This window comes from Mytilus galloprovincialis, chromosome 3, assembly GCF_965363235.1.
Source record: "Mytilus galloprovincialis chromosome 3, xbMytGall1.hap1.1, whole genome shotgun sequence".
In the NCBI taxonomy this organism is placed as follows: domain Eukaryota; kingdom Metazoa; phylum Mollusca; class Bivalvia; order Mytilida; family Mytilidae; genus Mytilus; species Mytilus galloprovincialis.
This window is the reverse complement of record NC_134840.1, coordinates 37,052,633-37,075,838: the sequence shown is the minus strand read 5'-3', so window position 1 is coordinate 37,075,838 and position 23,206 is coordinate 37,052,633. Positions and strand designations below refer to the sequence as shown.

The 23,206-nt window shown below is 31.8% G+C and overlaps 1 protein-coding gene across 1 annotated transcript; it reads right to left on the bottom strand.

Moving 5' to 3' along the window:
• Positions 1-4,830: 4,830 nt before the first annotated feature.
• On the bottom strand, positions 4,831-16,210 carry LOC143067853 (ras-related protein Rab-32B-like). The gene is made up of 9 exons (XM_076241436.1): positions 16,080-16,210; positions 11,943-11,975; positions 11,234-11,330; positions 10,488-10,544; positions 9,726-9,758; positions 9,178-9,205; positions 7,941-8,015; positions 7,257-7,365; positions 4,831-5,370 (listed from the first exon to the last, which is right to left on the bottom strand). The coding sequence occupies exons 1-9, from the start codon at positions 16,192-16,194 to the stop codon at positions 5,207-5,209; spliced, it is 711 nt and encodes a 236-aa protein (XP_076097551.1). The 5' UTR covers positions 16,195-16,210; the 3' UTR covers positions 4,831-5,206.
• Between the last annotated feature and the right edge of the window lie 6,996 nt (positions 16,211-23,206).

Here is a 23,206-nt window from a genome sequence, read left to right as displayed (position 1 = left end):
AAAATCCAAGGGACAGTGATTGTTGTCCTGTTCGTGGTAACTAGTTTCAATGAGAATCGCTTAAAACAAATCTATACGACAAATGAGATAATGTCTTTTTCTCTTTCGTGCATTTTCCATTTTTAAGTAGTAACATTCCAGCAGCTCAGGTTTTGCATTTCCTTGACGGAGGGTTGCTGCTCTTAAGGAATCTATTAAACCAAGAGTTCAAGTGGAGAAGTTGAAATCATCCCTTCGTTAATTTTACGGACGCTATCATGAGTTGGTTTGTTTTTCACAGATGACGACGGATACGATCCAATTTTCTTAACTACAATCCCAAAGGTGCCTCGGTGGCCGAGTGGTCAAAGGAGTTACTGCTGTAATCACTAGCCAGTCAACACTGAGGTTGTGAGTTCGAACCCCAATCTTAATTGACTAGGATTGTCACTTTTCCTATTGTAGGTCGGTGGTTTTCCCCGGGTACCCCGGCTTCCACCACCAATAAAAACTGGCCGCTACGAAATAGCCTTAATGCGGTGCTTAAAATATGCATTAAAATACAAAACTAAAAAAATCTATCTACAATCCTATCATCTTCCCCCGATTGTGACCTTCAAAAGAGACATTTCATCGAGTTTGTACTAGGATGAGAAACACAATTGGTACTTCATATAGAGCAAGATCTGATTTACTAGTTAACGTTTGCTGATGTATATCTTTTGTTTTTTTTACTGTTGTTTACTTCATTAATCAGGCCGTGAGTTTTCTAGATTGAATTGTTCTACATTATGCATGTCACGGCTTTTTATAGCTTGCTGTGTAGTACAGTTTTTTTCTCATTGTTGGAAGCCACACAGCTGGTAACTTCAATGCCATTCAGTCTTTGTTGAAAAGTTGTCTCATTGACAATGGTATCTTATTTTTATATTTAGACCTATACTCGGAGTCATCTAATTGTTACAAGACATTTCATTGTCTATAACTAACAGCTCAACAACTTTAAAATGATTTCATCCAAATGCTTAGATAATGATTTTCGAATTCTGATATTGCATTTCAAATCAAGAAATTCTAAATGAGACATAAATCATAAAAATTTCATGTTTTGAAATTGAAATTGAAAAAATCAGTCTTGATCGAACGTCGAATCTCAAATGATACTTGTGGTCTTTCGCAATAAGGTCAGTAACTCAAACAATATTAAAGGTAGTAGGATTTTCCTGCCGTTCAATTACAAAACCAAACATAGTTTTATTTCACCGTATGGACAAATCCTGGAATGACCTTTTTGATGACAGAAGACAAATGTTGTTTTCTACATCATATCGTATAGGTTATTCCTAAATAAGGTCTCAAACGATCAAACAAATATAAAAGAAATATGGTTGATTTTTTAATGCAATAAATAACTTTTTCACTATCTTATTATATTTTGTTTTATATATTGAGTACGATAAAAATCAAACGTTTCCCTTTTTGCTTCGATCAATTGCTCAAAATCAAAAAGTTCTGGAAACAAATTGGGATTTGAATATTAAATTTTTATTGTAAAAGGTAGGCGAAAAATACCAAAGGGACATTCAAACTCAGAAGTCGAAAACAAACTGACAATTACAAGGCAAATAACGATAAATGGACAAACAGCAGTACACATAAATCTACATAGAACTCTAATAAAAGAATGAGCAACTCGAATCCCAATTGAGGAAAGGGGGAGGGGTAAGGTGCTCCGGAAAAGTAAGCAGAACCTACACCACATATGATAACCATTGTGTTACTTATATAAAATATGTTGATAAGTTATATCAAGTGATTAGGCATCTTGTGATAGCGGACTGGTAATCGACTCTTATCTTACCCTTAGCCATCACTAAATTAAAGTACAATAACCGATATAAACCAACACTGACTCATCCGAAAAAAAGAATTGCAACAAACAAGCAAATACAAAACAGTGCACATGCTGATTGTCAAAGCTGCTTTACTGACCCTACTTGATAAAACTTTAAAGAGTAAATTTGAAATCAAAGGTTTCACTACAAGTATCAAATAAACATTATCGATGATTCGTGACAATGAATTCAATGTTAGACAAATATGAGCGGCTTTGATCATTCCATGCACCAACTATAGTTGAACTCTTACTCGTCATATCCCGGAAACATTGACCAAAGATCCATGAATAATGAGGCTAAGGTCAGATGAACCTGCCAGTTAGACATGAACACATCACAATTGTTCAATGGAACATATATAGTTGACCTATTGCTTATAGTGTTTGAGAAAAAGAATGAATTAGGAAACTTAACATTGACTGATGACCATGAAAATGAAGTTAAGGTCAGATGCTCTTCAACTGCGTACTGTATTTGGCCTTTTTAACTTTTTTGGATTCGAGCGTCACTGATGAGTCTATTGTAGACGAAACGCGCGTCTGACGTATATACAAAATTTAGTCCTGGTATCTATGATGAGTTTATTATGCCTAACAGTCATGTGTACCATACAATCATTCCATCTACAAAATATAAATAAAATATCTTGCTCATAGCTTTAATTTCCTAGAATGAGATCAAACACTTAAACTTAACATTGGCCAATGTACCTTAAATATGAGGTAATGGTCAAATGAACCGAACACCTAACAGTCATTTTATATACCAAATATTATAGTTCACCATTTACTATAGTATTTTTACATCCAATGAACCATGAAAATGAGGTCCCGGTCATATGTATATATCCTCTACCAGACATACATGTACATCTTATAATCAAACCATGCAGTAAATATAGTTGGAAAGTTCCTGACAGACATTGGGACCTAACAAGTTACCCATATACCAAATGCAGTTATCCTATTACTCACAATAGGTAAGCAATTTACTTGACAATGCATTTATTTTTTCAAATCAGTTGCTGAACCATAAAAATTAAGTCAAGTATAAACATATGACCCCAAACTTCCTCAAAAAAGGTATTTGTATACAAGGTATGAACCTATCGGGTCTTCTTCCCTTTGAAATATAAAGCTTTACACAGATAATTTACAATGACAATATAATAATAATTCTTATTGCTCGCCTTCAACTACGCTGATCTCAGGCGGCATAAAACAAACAACACATCGTTACATTGTCCATACCATTGTCAGTGGTGTCTTATATATTCATTATTTGGAGAATTTGGCATTGACTTACTTTTGAAAAGTTGTGTTTTACTTAATCATCATTTTGTAGAATCTGAACAAATTACACCTATGATATATTGTACAGACACTTCTTTATCAAAGGCTGTATGTTGCCCTGTATATATCTTTTTGTTGTATGTAAAGCTGATGCATATCCCACTTTTCCTATTATCCATATAACGAATCATTTAAAAAATTATTAAAACAAACCAAACAATTGTGGTTAGTTTTATTTGTTTGCTGCTTTGCAATATGTATAGTAAATTATAATTAAATATTTAATCAAAGAGCTGATAGCTCTGGGGTTGAAGAAGGTGAATAAAAGGTAACTTGAATTACCATAAAAGCAGCCCCACTAACCCAGCATGATTTGTTCCATTATCTTTATGACATATTTTTTTCTTCAAACAAGAATGTGTCATAAGTACATGGATTTCCCATCCGTACAATCATTTTCTATGTTCAGAGGACCGTGAAAATTAGGTAAGATCTTTAATTTGGCAGTAAAATTAGAAAGATCATATCATAAGGAACACATGTGTGTTAAGTTTCAAGTTGATTGGATTTCAACTTCATCTAAAACTACCTCGACCATAAACTTAAACCTGAAGCAGGACGGACTGACAGATCAGAAAACATAATGCCCATAAATGGGGCATAAAAATAGTAAGACTTGTTACATACCTGCCAACTTTTGAAAGTTCCTATGGGGGTTTTTAGTGCACGACAACAATTTTTAGCAAAGTATTTTGCACGATCTGGATTGTCTAGAAAAGTGTCAAGCTTACATGCCTTTTTCTTAAGTCTGTTTGCATGATTCTAGTTATTATATCAGTAGAAAAGATGAACATGTAGCTAGCAGACCAGGGTTTATTTTCTTGTGTAAGAATATATGATGCTCGTTGAAATTTCCAATTTTGAATTATGCACGAAGATGGACCATTTACAGGTTGTGAACAACACTCCAAATGAGGGGTAACCCTAGTCCAAATAATTATAACGTCTGGCAAGGCTGTTTTAATTTTTTTCTGGGACGCCCAGACGTCATAATTATTTGGACTAGGGTAACCCTCTGAAAAACTACTATTCAGCATTATCTTTAATGATTTTATTGTGGTACTGCATCATTTAATTTTGTCAATCAGCCATGCTTTCATCCTTAAGCAGTGTAAGAACACTCTTTGCAGATGAAAATTTACCTGCGGCAGTGCCATGTTCACGATTTTATGTGTTCTAGACGAAAACAACAAAGTTCAAAATAGAATGTTAGAAAAATCTTCAGAGAAAACGTTTTTGATTGGCTTATTAATTTGATCATGAGAAACACAGAATTTGATTGGCTGAACACGATTGTTTTACTTTGTGAACAAAATAAGGAACAGATGATTTTCACTAAATCGTGTTTTAGAGGTTTTTTTTAACGATACCCTTAATATCAATATCTTTTTAATAAATGCAAGGACGTATTATAAAAAGTCCTTGATAAGAGTGAAGAGAATGAACACAGGGCGACGTACTGTCTATATAGTCGAAAGAACTCAGGACGAACAGACCAAGGGCGAACATGTAAACTAGGCGAGTCGACCCGATACCAAATTCATGCATGCGTACTACAAATATCTACATTAAAAACATCCGGTTACAAGTAAACAAACAACTTTCATGTAGATGAGATGAAATCTAATAATTTACATAAATAAAAGGGTACATATTTACGATAGTGATTGTTTTTCTATCCTAATTAACAAATAAAATGATTCAGATGCTTAATCATGTGTAAAAATCGGTGTCAAGAATCGGAAGTTGTTATGAAATTGTTATGCACAGAAACAGATGCGGCATACGGAGGTTCAATGATTTTAAAGTCGGCACCATAGGTCTTCAGAAGACTTGAAGTCTTTTTCCACCAAAAATGTATAAAAATATAAATCAAATATCACAGTATATGTACTATTATTGCACTAAGCCCTTGGTATAAATTACATTACAGTCTACTGAATGAGCACTTCTTTTTCACATATTCAACAAATCATTTTAACAGCAATCAGATTTTATCTTTGTTTTTTTATTATCCTTTTCGAATGAGTCATCAAAGGTGTTTTGATTTTGTTGGTTAAATAAGCTAATATGTTCATCTGGCTGTTGACTCTCTGTTGGAAGTTTTAGGATATAGTCAATGAGGAAATTCATAGCATCATCTAAAACAATAAAATAAATAGAAATAGATGCAAATAGATTCATATAATATTAGTTCATTTGAAATAGATATAAGTATTATATAAAACATGGAAAAGGTTTCAAAAGATACAGCTTGTGTATAGTTCTCATAATCATTTTTTATACAGTAAGCTTTCGGTATGTACAGATCCTATAACAAAAATAACAGCTTGTCCAATTTAGGATTCTTCTTCTTTAAGTAGATCCCTCCAGCGTTGGGTGCTAGCTGTGTTCCCTTAACGGATTAGTTTTTAAAATGTTAACATATTCACCAGTTATTCCAAACTTAAAATGTAGAAAAGAAATCCTCCACCAGAACATTGCACATGCACAAAATTTATTTACAGAAAAGTAAATATTATATACAAGGATAACCCATACGTTGATTACTAATCTTATTATACTTTCAAATGTTAAACAATTAAGGTTTAAAAATCGTACTAAAGACTTTATATTTGTTTGTTGTAATGATGACTTTAAAAGTTGACAAGAAAAACTATATGAATTCAATTTTTTTTTGTTTAATTTCTTTTTTTTTGTTAATCAAATACTAGTATACAAATAAGATATAATTGTTAGCCAATCACAAAGCTGTTAATATCATGCTATAATTCTAAAAACATTTACAATGACTAAAGTAACTGAAGATTATTCAACAGTTTCCTTGAAATACATTCAATAACAAACATGCATCTATGTATATAGAGTTCAGACTTTTATATATAAATCTACTTTTGGCAAAAAAACAAACCTCATGAGTAAGCTCTTTTATACTGTAAAAAAAATCACAAAGAAAATAGGTTTCTCATCTATATTTGATTTGAATTTCAAACATAAATTTTGTTTAAGGTGGTACCTAACACTACAGGGAGATAACTCTGTAAAGTCAGCTAAACGTTTTAATTACGTTGTGTTGTGAAAGGAATATTAAGCTTCTCAATGATCAAAATTGGTGGTTGTCAAATTGCTATATAACCAGTGTAATTTTTCTGACAAAACGGTAGGTTCAAAATTTTTTAATTTTTTATATTTTTGTTTAAGTGTCAAAGTAAATACTTTGACAAAATTTTATGAAAATTAAACGAGCCAAATTAATTTTAGTGAAAGTGTTGGGTACCACCTTAAGACAATAAATATGAACAAAAAGGAAATGAAAAGTGGGCTAAAAAATAAATTCATTATTTAGAAGTAATATATTTTATTTTCATTCAGAAACTTTTATTTACAGATTGATTGACAGATAGATAATGTAGTGACAGTTTTCAACAAAGATATATTTTAAAGGAGCAAAAAAGCTGAGTCAGGCCTTGTTTATCAAAGACCATCAATTATATGTCAAATTAAATTTATGGACATACCATAGATAGCTTTATATGGTATCTTGCACATGTAGATGAAACGCGCGTCTGGCGCACTAAATTATAATCCTGGTACCTTTGATAACTGTTGACTCAACTTCCCAAACTATGAAACATTTATTTTTTTCTTTGTCAAGTAAGCAGTCATCTTGTTGGTAACTGCTGGGCAGGTTTTTCTTTATGCATTTTATTTATACAATAAAAAGTCTAAACAGGTAAAGGGTTAGATTTGTGTGCATTTGAAACCTATTTTTAAAAATATCATTTCTTGAATTTTACACACTTGTCAATAGCGTCACTGTGAAATCAAAGAAAAGGGAAGTCCAATATTTTGCTGCTGCTGAATTTAATATGATAGCAAGAAAATCTTTAAATTTCGAATAAGATTTTTAAGTTTGCAGTTGATTCCAATTAGCTTATCAGATGTAAATATGGTTATTCAAACTTGTTTAAACACCAAGGTCTAGCTAACTATAATACTACTATTCTGAACTTCTAGTTAAATTTACCTATGTTAATATTATTTTTTGCTGATGTTTCAAACCAGTTTACAATGTTATTACTTTGACAGAATTGTGACAGTACTCTGGAATCTACAGTAGCATTCTCCATATCACACTGAAAATAAACCAATCAAAACTTTTAACATACTACCTATGTATTTCTCTTCTTTTTTTTTTGTCCTGGCCAACCTTTATTAGACTACAATTTTGGGGGTTTTATTATGAAAATGCTCTAAAGCAATAAGCTTTTGCATAGATATATCAAAAGCTGTTTCCATTGTACGATTATAGATAAAAATAAAAGGAGATACAAAAAAATCATTAAATGAAAAGCCAATTTTTTAAAAAAATAGTCAGGTTAGGTTATTACACTAATAATTGGCATTTAGGCATGAACACAAAGTTAGAAACAGATTTGATGACTCCAATAAGAAAATATATAGATGAAGTCTTCATTCTAAGGAGAGTACACTATCATGAGACAACTGAGGTAGTCACAGAAAATCTTGTCAAACTAAATGAATGTTTAACAAAAAAACAAAAAAATCGAATACCAGTGTACATGGTGGTACCGTGTAGATGAAACCTTCATCATCAAACAATGTTATTATTTAAAAAATGCATCCAAAAGATTAACATTGAAAGACACTTAATAGTATAATTATTGGTAACTATTTAACATAATCATACTTTATTGGCTAATAAAACCACTGGCACTGGTTCCTGATTGGCCAACATTACTTTGGAATGAACATCATTTAGCCACTGCGAAAAAAGAAGGGAAAATGGGAAATAATAATTATGTAAAAGCTTTATATATAAATAATTACATTAGATGTATGTTTCATTATAATACGTTATTCTGATTGGCTAACTAGCAATCTCTTGATATTCCTTAATCAATTGCATTACACAATGCAACTTTTCATTCATGATGACACGAGGTCCCACAATAAAGTGCACAGGTAAATGAAATAAAAACTTGATAAAAGGCGTGTTTTCATGATCCTATAGGTAAAAATGTAATTATAAGTATTGAATGCTTTTTTTTTGTAACTTTATAGGGTTGTAAAAGCGTTGACCGTGCGCACATTTTTAGTATAAAGCGCTTCCGCGCTTCATACAAAAAGTACTTCGGTCAATGCTTTTACACCCCAATAAATTTACAAAAAAGAGCATTCAATTCTTAAATAAATTAAGATTAGATTCAAAATACATGGAATGTTTTTAGACTTTTACAACATTTTTTTAGTTTAAACTGCTATTTCTATATCCAACTATTAAATTTAAATGATGAAAGGCTGCTTAAATATCTTATAACTTATATGAAATAATGCAATACAAAGCATTTTAAGTCTTTTAACTTATAATCAATTAAAATCATATAATAATCAATAATTGCAGTGGAGTCTTAACTGCAACCTAACATCTCAGACAAAATTATTCTGAAATTATTTTTAAATTACTTTTAGTTATCTCCCTTGATCTGATATCAAATGCTTGTTGTAGTGTATCAATTTAGTGCAATAAATGCAAATTAAAAAGTTCCACTAGTGTTTTCTACATAAGATTTCTACAATATACTGTATTAATTTAGGGACAATCTAATTTGAGTTTAGCTGCAAAACTGTCATGATTTTTGGTCAATTTGCAGACCATATTTAGATTTAAAATTTCATGACTCAAATATTTTTTTAAAATGTTTAATTTCTTTCCCCTCTGTGCCTTTTTTTGGCTTAAAAGATGAAGGAATACATTTCTACATTAGAGGATTTTTTAAAGACTTTTGCAATTTGAGATTTCCCATATACACTGCCTATGGTAACTATACTTTAGATTTTCCTTTGGTTACTATACTCCAATGATAATTTTCAACATTAATGTTTCCTTAATGTTTATCAATTTCACAAACTAAGCAAATGCTTACCTTCAATACAGATTCAAATGTGGCTGGTCTGAAATTAGAAGTGTAAGTGAGATAAATAATATGTTAGGTCAAAGGTCAAATGTAAGTGATCAGTTACAACACTTAAAGGTTAAACATCCACCTACTCATAATCCTATAGTATACATTCAGCATCTGTTAAATCTAAACAGTTTTTTTTTCAAACAACACTCTGAAAGTCTTTTGTGCTTATGTTTTGTTAATGCACACCCTGCATCATCTGCTTTTTTTCAATCAAAATTCATTTTCAAACAATCTTAAAATCAAATCTGTCAAAGACATTCTGTGAGCTTCGTGAACTTCTATGTTTTCTCATTTATTCATTGTTTTGGAAATACAAAAAAGAAGATTAGGTATGATTGCCAATGAGACAACCCTCCACAAGAGACCAAATGATACAGAAATGATCAATTAAAGGTCACCATAGGGCTTTCAACAATGGGCAAAGCCCATACAGCATAAAGTCGGCTAAAAGACTTGTTGATATCTGTTATTACTAAACTGTAATTTAATAAGAATATAAACTTTACCTTGTGAGATCAAAAACTATAATAGCTGCTATTCTGAAAAAAATAAAGGATATTTTAGAGTTAAATACAGTTATTCTGTACCTATAAATGATTTTTTTTATAATTTTTTATTATCTATAACTTCCAATTTACAACATAATATACACAAAAATAATAGCAATATATAATATATAAATCTATAGATATTATCTAATCAATACATCTTTCTATTAGGAAGCATTTTTTTTCTTTTTTTCTTCTTCAAATATACAAATATGAGCTGAGAGTAAAGCAGTTTGAACACTGGGGAGAGAGGGAGAGAAAATAGAGAGAGAAAGTGAGAATAGTGTGGTGAGTTTTCAATAAAATTCATCTAGACATTGAATTCTATTTTAGTATGGTAAATACAGCATTTTTATTTATAACATGTATAATATCAAATGTAAAGTATATACATTTGTGTACTTTATTAAAATATTCCATTCTCTAAGAAACCTTTAAATGAACTTATCTTGGCCTTTTATAGCTGACTATGCGGTATGGGCTTTGCTTATTGTTGAAGGCCGTACGGTGACCTATAGTTGTAAATGTCTGTGTCATTTGGTCTCTTGTCTCATTGGCAATCATACCACGTCTTCTTTTTTATATTATATATATCTTAAATATCTATTTAAATCCAATACATTTCAACATTCCTTTTATAGCTTTATGGTTAAATAAAAAAATAAAAAGAAGTAACCAAGTGTATTTAATATTATCTGTAAGTGAAGTCTGAAAACTTACGCATATTTGTAATAAACTCTTGTCATCTGGCCAAATCTTTCATGTCCAGCAATGTCCCTTAAAAGTGACAAAATAGATTTCAGCATGACACAATACATGTACTAAAATTATAACATTGAGACATACTTTTGATAAAAGAATAATATGCAGCTGTCCAAATGTTGCAGTCAATCTACTAACTGCTCTTTGTGATGGTTCTACATTTAACAGTCAATCTACTAACTGCTCTTTGTGATGGTTCTACATTTAACAGTCAATCTACTAACTGCTCTTTGTGATGGTTCTACATTTAACAGTCAATCTACTAACTGCTCTTTGTGATGGTTCTACATTTAACAGTCAATCTACTAACTGCTCTTTGTGATGGTTCTACATTTAACAGTCAATCTACTAACTGCTCTTTGTGATGGTTCTACATTTAACAGTCAATCTACTAACTGCTCTTTGTGATGGTTCTACATTTAACAGTCAATCTACTAACTGCTCTTTGTGATGGTTCTACATTTAACAGTCAATCTACTAACTGCTCTTTGTGATGGTTCTACATTTAACAGTCAATCTACTAACTGCTCTTTGTGATGGTTCTACATTTAACAGTCAATCTACTAACTGCTCTTTGTGATGGTTCTACATTTAACAGTCAATCTACTAACTGCTCTTTGTGATGGTTCTACATTTAACATTTTTAATCATTTAGACCACAAAAGCACTTTAAATCATTTCTACAAAATTTTATACTTTCTTACCATAACTGAAGGTTGATCTTTGTGCTGTCATCCCAGTTAACTGTTTTCAGGGCAAAATCCACTCCAATTGTTAATTTATAATTTGGAGAAAAAACACCTACATATAAAAGAAATGCATATACTAATGAGATACAATGCATTACAATCATGTACAGATTACCTTCAACATATCTTTGTATTTGGTTGATGTTGATCAGATACAATGTATTACAATCGTGGTGAATTATTTCGATTCTAATAGGACAAAAACAGCAATTCTTTGGATTGATGCGCTCTAGGTGAAGGCAAATATTTGCCGTTCCAAAATATAAATGCACTACTCTATTGACATAAAAGAACGGATTAAACTGAATTAGTGACATGCTTAAATCATTAACAATAACGTATTAAAATAGGTTTAGTTGAATTTAAAAGATAAGTTTTCTTAAATGTCTTGTATGTATACAAAAAAAAAGACTTATAAACACATTTTAGCATCGTTTGTTTACGTTTCCTTGTTGTGATGATTTTTGGTTTCAGAAGCGTGTATTTTCCCGTAAAATGCTTATATTCTAACGTCAACGTTCTATGACGTTGGGTAGCTCATTCATGAAAAAATATATGATGTGGGAGTACATTCGGAACAGCCAATACCATATATTCATATTTTACCACAGTTGTGTACTCAAAGCGTTTGAAGGAAGTCATGTTAGAATCATATATAGTTTACCTTCAGTGTATCTTCTGATGACTGATGTCTTCCCTATAAAAAAATATAAATATAAACTTTTGCCAAGTTAGTTTTAAAATGTTAAACCTCAATTTATGTTGATAATTTGCATAAATGAAATACAGAGTTTTCTTTTAATTAGATAAGTTTTAAATACAAACTGGTGTTTTGATCTGTTGTAGTCTTTGTTAAATCCTTCCAAAATGGTATATACTGTAACTTCATGTGAGTTTGTTGTCTCAATAATAAATATTTTACAGTGAATTTTCAAAATCATTTTTTTTTAATCTAAATCTATTATGCATTTAAATGTTCATACACACAATTGGCATTAATGTCATTTTTCATTCTTTAATAGATTTAAGGAAAAACAGTACTATAGTTGAAGAGTTCCCAACATCAATTGGCAGTTTGATGGTTGCAAATGCAGTTTTACTGGCGACACATAATTTTCTTTAGAAGATATTTAAAAAATTATATGAGATATCTTATAAACTAAATGAACTATAATCTTATAAAGTATACAAGATACCTTATAAAGTATATAAGATACCTTATAAAGTATATAAGATACCTTATAAAGTATATAAGATTCCTTATAAAGTATATAAGATACCTTATAAAGTATATAAGACATATAATCATGATCATCATGATTATATAAAAAATGTTTAAAAAATATCTTTTAAACTTAACATTCTTAAAACATGCTTAAGAAGATAACTTATAAAGTATGAAAAGTGTCTGGAACATGCTCTCTTGCTTAAAGCCACATGTTTATTAAAACCGTGATGAAGTATCAAGGGGAGACAATCTTATACAAGATGGTTTCCAATTAAGTGGAATGAGAGTTACCTCCCATTGTACATGTTGTACACCTTTTGATTCTTACCAGTAAATCTTATGTACTTCACAGTATGTTATTAACAGGTGGCATACGTTAGATTCTTAGTACTTATTATTTATATTAAATTATTGGAGAAAAATTATGATCGTTAGTAGTTTTAAAGTGTTAAAGCTATCAAGTCCAATATATCCTGTCCTCAAGGCGGTCATTCCTCCAACATGGACATTCCCCCAACATCGTTCATAGTAGACTAATACAGCCCGTAACAGAGTAGTGATCGAATTTGCGTTTCTTTACCGTCAGAATAAGTTACGTTATCGACAAACTTATTTCAGAAGTGACATTATTTAATTTTCTTCATCGACAAAATATTTCATGTCCAACGTGTAAGTTTTCATTGTTTAAGTCGAAGTTTTTTTAACACAGTAAAACATTTTTTATAATCAACCTCTGTCATTGGCATTTTCATTTTAACGGTAAAGGATCAAATATGGGATCTCCGAAATTTCTATCATTTGTTACGAGGAAAGATTGCGATTGTTGGTTTATTCACACCTTTGAAGTATTAAAATTATTTCAGTGTTTATTTAAAGTTAAATTTATTTTCAAATCTCTTCTGTTTAAAATTGTCGAAACTTCCGTTTAAGATTTCTGTTGTAAACTATCTATTCTATAGTTAGGACCATTTTATAATAAATACCCTTTTGTACAAGAATACTTTCTTTATAGAAGTATAGATCTGCTGGTTATAGATTTTTTTTTTATAACTTTCATTATTGTGACGATGCGCTATGAAATTCAGATTAATTTATAAATGAAGTTGTATATAAATTTTTGGTCATAAACACATATCTTTTAAACAGTTCGACGAGTGCGTCAATGTTTCAGTAGTCTGTTTACTGTAAGTTACTAAGCTTGGCCCGATTAATCTGTCATTTATGGAAACTAATTCACCACTTTATGAGACATTCATTTTTATTTCACCATCAGACATGGAGCTACATTTGTAACTAAAGGAAAACTCTCAAATTAAAGAAATTTGACATGATATACTGAAACTTTCTTATAATCAATTAAACGACTGCTTTTCTTGGATATGTGATTTTTCACGGTCAAACTTTTTCATTGTTAACGGACATTTTGAGATTTTTTATTGTAAAAAAATGGTGTTTTTTAAAGAAATCAACATTCAAAATTTAGAACTTCATGAACATGTACAGGAAGCTGAATTATTGCACATCTATGTACTACTTAAACTTGTACATCGATCTGTTGCGTCCTTAAAATGTTCTGACCGTCCTAAAATTTTATGTACGGAAATTAATTTCAAATCCGAATTGAAAGTTTATGACACACAAAAAGAGAAACCAGAATCTCTTGATGACCAAACGTATGAACACGTTGGGGCGATTTAGAGCTTTCAGAAGGAGTGAGATTCCACCCTTGTTGAAAGCCTTGCGGAGACCTCTAGATTTTTAAATTCCCTCAGTTTTTCTCATGGATGGAGTGTGGTCTCTCTGTAAATTACCCCATATCTTTTCATTTTCCTATTTACCGAAGGTTACATGTGAAAATTTCCATTGGATCATATCTGTTAAACTAAATGTACAAAACAGGCTCAAGAAAAGGCGAAATTTCTTTTTCAAACCCGAACTGGAAATCCATTTTTTTTCTAACAGAGCACCTTACATTATCGTCAATGAGTTCAGGCATGTGAAAAATTATATAATCATACACAAGAAAGAAACCCTGAACAGGCTTTCAGCAATATTTTTTACCTATTTAATATTAAGAAAATATTAAAATGTACATGCATTTGATAAAGTACAGATATAACAGAGAAACTGCCCGGTATCCGACGTAAGAGTACACTTTTTACTGCATGCGTAGTCGGGTGCGTTCACTACGAGGACACTTGTACCCAACTACGAGGGAAGTATGAGTACAGAATCGTCCCATACAGGACATTTTCTATGTTAACCTAGTATATTATCTGACAGTTAAGAATAGAATCTGGTCAAATTTTGAAGTTGAACATGTGGGAATTTTTTATTTTTGCCACGGACCATTTAATTTTCATGGAGGAAGGGGCCTGGTAGTTTTTAGATTTTGACTTAAAAAATCTGCTGCCTCAATATTTTGTCATATGAAAAAAAAATGTCAACAAAATTTTCCTGTATAAACTGTAATAGAAAACAGAGAAGATGTGTCTATGAGACACAGATGCTCCCGCCAAACAGGAAGTAGACGAATGACAGACCTGCAAAGGGGAGACACGGTACAATTTACCTTGATAAAGCTGCAGACCAAATATCAAACCATTCCGACATACACAAGCCGATATATATTTGACAAAAATTTTATAGACCGGACGTACAGACGTACAGACAAGGGTAAATCTTAATGCCCCGTCGCCTAAAGGCGGGGGCATAAAAATCTGACCAGCGATGCGGTTATTAAAATATTTTGAGATATATAACTATATAACCCCCCGCCCCCTTTTTTCCCCTCCTGAAAATCAAACTGTTTCGTGCCTTAGCAGATGTGTGTTATTTCAGCGTGGCGACCAAACATTTTCAAGAACTCACTGGAAACGATCAAGATTCTATCAAAATTTGGTTCCTATTTAATTAGTTGTTTCATTTACACAAGCACGGTGGGCCATGGAAGTATCAATGCAAAATGTTCACACTTCTTTGTCAGCTATAGAGCACATTTTTCTTTAGAAATACAGCGTCTAAAATGAATTTGATATACACTGCAATGAATTATTCCAAACATTTAACTGTTAAACAAGTATTCATATCTTCAAAATTTCTGTGCATGAAAATACCAAACTTTTTGTTTCATATTATTAGAATTATTTTCAATATTATCGGTATTAAACTTGATAATCGACACATGAAAGTTTGTCAGCATTGTCAATCTTTTTAACGTTAAAGTACCAATAGTTTGGTCACTGCTCAATTAAGTTTGTCGATAACGTAGGTAATTTTGACGGAAAAGAAACATCAATTCGATCACTTCTCTGTTACGGGCTGTATGAAATCAACTGGTAGAAAACATTGCAGCTTAAGATTTAGGACTGCCTTTCATCAGTTTGACTAACCAACCAAGGGTCCATGTTTCTTTGCCATTTGATTGGGTTTGTTTGTTTTTTTTTTAATTTCATAATTTAGGCAAATTTACAATGAAACCTGTGACCAATAGATTAAACTTATGAATTCGAAAGGAATCAGTAAAATAGATACTAGATTAAGTCTGTATGATTTCCAACAAAATTCGTTTACCAACACCAAATTCTCCAATAACAAGAATTTTGTACAAATGCTCCTTCGCGGCAGTGGGCGCCGCCATTTTATCCTCATGTGATACGAAATAAATCACATGATTTGATAAAGTCATAATACGGAAACACAACTGTCCCATATATGCCTAGCTGGTACATATATCATAGACTGGTTCGCCTGTCTAGATAAATGTGCATATTACATATTCCCAGTCTACATATATCAGACAGGTGCGAGATATATAACAAAACATATCGTATACCACCTGTTTCATATATCAGATAAAGTCCTGATATTCTAATTTCTTATGGTTGGAACATAATATAGCGACAGCCGTTATGGGTATGGAGTTGCTACATACACATATTTCGTTCCGATATTGGATATGATTGGGTTTTTTTTTTACACAAATCAGACAAACCGTAAGTTTTCTGGTTTTGACCTTTTATAGTTTATTATGCGGTTTAGGTTTCATATAGACGATATTTTTTTTTCAAATAAAATTACCGTAAAATCCGACATGTGTTGTGTACAAGATGCAAACTTAAATGTACAAATTATAATTAGTATAGCTGAGGGTTTTTGTAAATGTTTTTTTTAACCGGTACCTTTTTGCACCGATGAAACATTTCTTTGTTTATTATCGTAACCAGGGACTGTCCCTGGCGTTATGTCTTTAATCAAAATTTAAATATATACCTAAACCAGATATGTCTCTGCTTCAACCTATCAATATTATTTAGTGCTATTCTCCTTGTCCTTAAACTTCAAATAAGGACCGTAACCTGAATGGTTTAAATTATATTTTTTTTCTCTACTTAATATACTAGTTATTTAATTGCAGCAATCATGGTCTTGGACAAAAAGAAAAGCCGCGTGTTCGAAAACCAGATCCGATCAACCATATAGTATTTTATTAAAAAGACTGATTATTCCCCATAGAAATAATAATTATATATGGAATATCATTGCATTGAAAACGTTCTGGTCTACATTTTTAGTTTTAATTGTCCCTTGACAGATAAAATATGTGCAATGCGGTGGACCTTGGAGTTCCGTTCTTTGATATTTTTTACTTCATACTCGGACGTTAATAATAAATTTGGTTTGAGCATTATACCACACTGGTATTTTTTCAAGTGTTCGTTTTATGCTACAGTTGGCTTACACGGTTATCATAAAATTTGCCTTGTGCAGGCTAAATTTAAAACAGTAACTTATTCGCACTTTCTATTCTTAATATTTAAGATCATTTAACCCACCGTGGATCGACCTTATATTCTCTCGACCATAGATAGCCTGCGAAGCATAGCGGTTTTAAAAATAGCTTTTCTCGTATAAACAGTCAATACAAATGTATGATGAATGAATAGTACTTTAAATAAGCTGAGAATGCAATTGAATTTTTGAATTACTCTTTTGTAAACCATATAAATTCAAACGATACTACACTGAGTATAGAACGCTAGAAGATATAGTCGAGTTTCACGTTGATAGTAAACAGGCTCATACCAGGATCCTGTCCTCAAGCAACCATAACTTGATGAACTGTAAAGATTGGCATTAACGTAGAACGCTATAAACATGATAAAGACCCAAGTATAATTTCTACATATCAGTTTTCTGGGAAATAGTTCAACGGATGACACTATCTGACTTGTAATCTGACTCTGAGTTGATCAAATTTTTACTCCTACTCACTAAAGTTGCATGCACAACAGGGATAAGCAAAAAAAAAAAAAAAAAAAAAAACACTATTAAACTATTTGATTTGACTCGGAAGGGGACCGAACTAAATACATAGACAGAAAACCCATGTATATGGATTTTAGGATCTATAGGACTGAGTTTTGCCCGAATGAAATACATTGCTATTTCAATGGCGAGAATCTGAATATTCTAATAGTTGTTAATTTCTGTGTCATTTTTGTCTCTTGTGAAGAGTTGTCTCATTGGCAATCATACCACATCTTCTTTTTTTTTTTACTACTGTAACAGGCTCTTGATTTGGGAATGTTTAACCTGTGACAGTGGTGTAACAGCAAAACATAAGAACAAACTATAAAAATCATTTGAAAAAAGGCTTAACTCATCAGATCGCTACAAATAAAAACAAAACAAAAAAACAGACATGGCATGGCAGGTTATAAATGTATATCTCATCCCTAACAACAAAAAAGCGCAAAAGCGCAGGAATTAGCTAAACACATTTTTATTGAGAACATGAATATTTTAAATTTCAGCATACTGTCACAAACTGTACACATAGTATAACGGGGCTTTCTTGTGTGTGTTTTAGGACTATGTCATTATTTCGGATCTACGTATCCGGGATCGTAATTCATGTTGCCCGTTAATATAGGGAACTAGCTATAGTATATATGCCACCATAAAGTCACTGTTAGAATTGAACTAAGTCTCCTTAATGTTCACATGTTTAATCTTATAAAAGTACATGTATATATAATATATATTCACAATTATAACTTCCAATACACAACGTTACTAAATTCCAGCTCTATAAAACATGTTACTAGTACTTCAAGCTACTACTCCAATATAACTGACCAATACATAAAGTTTCTCACAAGATTCAGCTATACACATGTTCTTAATTTATGTAAGGCATTGATTAATGGTCTTAGATTATTTGGATAAACTATTGCAGTTCAACTGTGCAACTAATGTATCGTATAAAGTGTCACATTAAACAAGATGAAAGGTCATTAAACTGATTAAGAACTGACCATCAAATCTTAGATGGAATTGATTACGCCACATCACTCCCCGCTAAACAAAATTCGTTTTCACTCGAATTAAAAAAAATCATACCAAAAATATTACACAAAGTAAAAAGATAAGGGGAGGAAATGTGAACATTAAAAAATAAACTTTTTCTTTTACTAAAACTACTTAAAAAAAATCTAAACTAATAATAATGGAAAAAAAATAATGATAATTGCTATACCATGTAATTTATCAATTTACGTCGTGAATAGTTGTGGAAAACTTGCAAAAAGATTAATCTTAAAATCTAAATTAACAATTATCTTTTCAACTTCAAACTCTTGATATTTATAACTACAAAAGAGGCACTAAACAAAAATCATAAAAATATATAACACAAGTTTGACAATTATTAATCTATTCAAATACATTATGGTAAGGTCTTTCCGGAATTTTGACCGTTAATCCAAGCGTAAACAAAATGATAAAATAATTAAAAGCATCAATTAAAATCAACTAATCATTATCTCTGGGCAATCCAATTCAGAAAATCAGCATCTCATTAGCTGCAATTTTCACTTCTATGTGACCGTATCACCATAGAACTACCAACACTGTAAATCATCTTCACATGGACACTCCCATGAACCTCCAACTAGTATAAGCAACCCTTCTCGGTTAACTTAACTACACCCAATACGCCCACTCTCGTAATAACAAGAGATTAAAAATTAGCTTAATCAAACATGTGTAAACAAAATAAAATGCAAAAAAAAAAATACAATAAAAAACTAAACCTAGGCATAAAACATTCTGAATGGATAAAAACATTTATGAAAACTTAAAGTTATTTACAAACATGAAAATATTGTCCACATGACTTCTTCGGTTTGAACGTGCGGAGCCACTTCTTCGAATCTTTCATCAGGAACTTGTCATTTATAACGGTTCTCTGCCGGTTTCGGATTGACGGATACGCCAGTCTACTCTGTTATTTACATTGTACATATATACATTGTTACCTACACAAAAGTTTCGATATACAAGTTACTGCTAGTTTTTTTTTTTTTTTTGAATTGATTACGCCACAATAGATCTACTTGTAAATTATAAGTTAATGGTAAGACAATTATCCCCAAGTGTGTGTGATTATAATGAAGAATAATTATATACAAAACAACAATATTATACAATACAATGGTTGAACCAAAACTCAGTATTATTAATATTTTATATATGATCATAAGTGTTGTTTTTGTTTAAGCAGTGTAGATATGGTTGTTCACTTGATAAGCAGTCGTAAAAGTCAAAGTAGCATGGCATCCTGAATGAAATCAACGACTGTGGGAATCAATAATTTTGTTTTGTACATATTGTACTGCAACACGGGTTTATGATTTTATTTAATTTCTTTTTATTACTATAATAACATATTTATGAAATATTTACATGTTTGATAAAATACCTGGACGATAGTGTCAACAGAATGAAAACGTGACTACAGATATCTATCAAGAGTTAGTATTTGTGAGTCGTTCTGGCTTGCTGCTTAGGATATTAAAACAGTAGGGCGTTAGGGCGTTTCCCCCAAACATTCTGTAAGTTGAATAAGTCAACCTTCTCTCAAAAGCCGCCTACGAATGATACTTACATCCTTTCACATTAGAATCTTTTAAATAAGATTTCTATATATGTTAACCTTTTCTTCACATCATTGAATAATTTCACAGCTGATCCAATTACGTTTGTGCACTGATGCAGAGATTGGGAGATAAATGAAGGAGAGAATTTATATACTTACTTACCGATCAGAGGCGGATTTAGGGGGGGGCAGGGGGCTCGGCCCCCCCTTTTCCAGAAAATTTTGGTTGGTTATATAGGGAATCACTGAAGCGTGACGGAATCGGACCCCCCTTAGGCAGTCAGTGGGCCCCCTCTTATGAAAATTTCTAGATCCGCCACTGCCTATACCTTTAAATAGGCTTGCTATATAGAAAATCATGCGCTGTACATAAGCAATTGGGATACTAAACAGATATATCATGTTAAGGAGGGGTATTTTCGAAAAATACAAGTCGAGAGAATGTTAAATTTCACGAGCCGTAAGGCGAGGGAAATTCATTCTCAAGACTGGTATTTTTCGCAAATACCCCCGAAGAACATGCTATATCGGAAATCACACCGAATGTTAATGTTCAAAAACGCATTGATGATCGTGACTTTACAAGCGTCCAGTCGGATAGAGTAAATTTTTTTGGCAAATACCACGGCAGAGAGGGTAAAAAGGCAAATCCTTTTTGGCAAATACCCCGGCGGCGTTAAAAATGAACGATATTCATTTGAAAACAGTAAATTGGTGAAAAATACACTAGCTATCAACCAATCAAAATCCCGGATTCTTACATGAGGTGTAATTAAATACTGTAGAAACATTAATTTTCGTGGGGTTAAAATTTCGTGGTTTTGTCTCTCTGTAAGATTTCATGGGGATTTAATTTCGTGGTTTCCTTAAACTGGAAGTGGTTTTATATGGAAGTTAAATTTTCGTGGGGGGTTTAATTTCGTGGATATATTCTTTCCACGAAATAAACGAAATTAAATCCTCCACGAAAATTTCTGCTTTTACAGTAAATAAAACAACATTTGTTATCAGTCTCCAAAAAAAATGTCATACAAAACTATGAATATTACTATCAGCATGTTTTGTCAATCATGATATAGGAGGAATAAATGAATACAATACAAGTTTGATAATATTGTATCTCGAGAGAGAAGGAGAACAAAAAATAAATAGAGATTTTATTAAAATACTAGTAAACTAGATAAATTGAAGCCAGCATATAATCGAAGCTTTAAATTATGGTTTGAACCTTTTACTTACTAATATTAAAAAAACCTGTTCCAATATAAAAACAATTACTCTTTTCCTCACCAGTTACATAAAAGGTAAACATTAACACCAAAACTCTGTGGAAACTGGAGAGAACTCAATATCATACTAAAAATATTTACCGGTAAAATATTTGCATGTTCAACGCTTTCTTGTATTTACAACTGCATATACAATTACTAAAAAGAAGCGTTACATTCTTATAATTACATCTTTATGCTACAACCATACATGAAGATATGAGAACATTCAGCCTCTGTCTTATATTTCTATCCATTGTTTTATTTAGTTGTCATCTTAGGGTATTTGAAAAGCTTAGTATTTCCAAGAAATTGTTATTAGGCATTGTTATCATAATCCATTTCTGGGGTCCATTATATATTTAATCTAGGTCATTGGTTCGTGCTGAGTACAAATATAGTGTCATCATCAAATACCGTAATGTAATTTCGGCTTGAGTATTCACAACAATGCAATTCATAAAGACTGAAAAACGACAGAGTACCACTGAATTTACTAGTATAGAACTTGTACAATTCATTACCACACTTTGAGTTCTTCCTAATAAATAAGATTCTTGTGTTCTCGGTAGTGAGTGGTCTATGGGATTCATGTACTGTATCACTGGTCTTCTCCGTGGTTGTGATTTAGGAACCCATACGTAGCAAAGGCGTTCGAATCCAATCTTAATTGACGAGGAATGACAGTTTTTCTATACCAAAGGTCGATGGTTCTCTCCGGACACTCCGGCTTTCTCCATCAATAAACACTGACAGACACGAAATAACCATTAATCAATCAATCAATCAAATCATTTCAGAATTAACTAGCTATCATTGCTAGTAATAATTTGAAACGAAGAACCACACTCTATTGAATGCATTGCTTATCTCACAGAAATCAAAGAATGTAATCTCTATCCATTGTTATACGAAAATAATTTGAAATATATGTACTATGTGAATTACTGCTGAATCCCTCAAAGTGGAGAGCCGTGGTTGAGTGGTTAGCGTAACGGACTACTAACACAGAGATTCCTAGTTCGATCCCCGTTCCAGGGAGAAAATTTCAGGAACTAAATTTGCGGCTCTCCCTTGACACCATTTGCGAGTATGGTCTTGAGAAACGATGATAGTTTATATGAAGGGACGATACATAGTTTTAGTGGAGCGATGAATGTTGAAAAAGTCGCTTAGTTAACGATTTTAAATTACCTAAATACCTCATGGAATTTTAAGGTCTTAAATTGTTTATCGATTATTCCGCTTTAGAAAAGTATTTGTCGCAAATATCCAATGTGGTACAAATGACGTTAAAAATAGCCTTTACTGACGTTACCCAACTTGCATTGAATACCCCACTGCTGATTCGGTAGTCAAATTTCACAACAAACCCGTCCTAAAAAATAATTTGTGAATGAAATTGGTAAATACAGTTGTTCTTGAACTTTATACAAAGTAAGGGCATTTCCAAATAGTCCTAGATATAATGCTTAATGCATCTGATAATG

Coding starts and splice junctions, on each gene's coding strand:
- LOC143067853 (XM_076241436.1), bottom strand. CDS start 16,194: ATGACTTTATCAAATCATGTGATTTATTTCGTATCACATGAGGATAAA. Junction 11,976..16,079: donor TATTGGAGAATTTGGTGTTG/GTAAACGAATTT, acceptor ATTTTTTTATAG/GGAAGACATCAGTCATCAGA. Junction 11,331..11,942: donor CATCAGAAGATACACTGAAG/GTAAACTATATA, acceptor TTTTATATGTAG/GTGTTTTTTCTCCAAATTAT.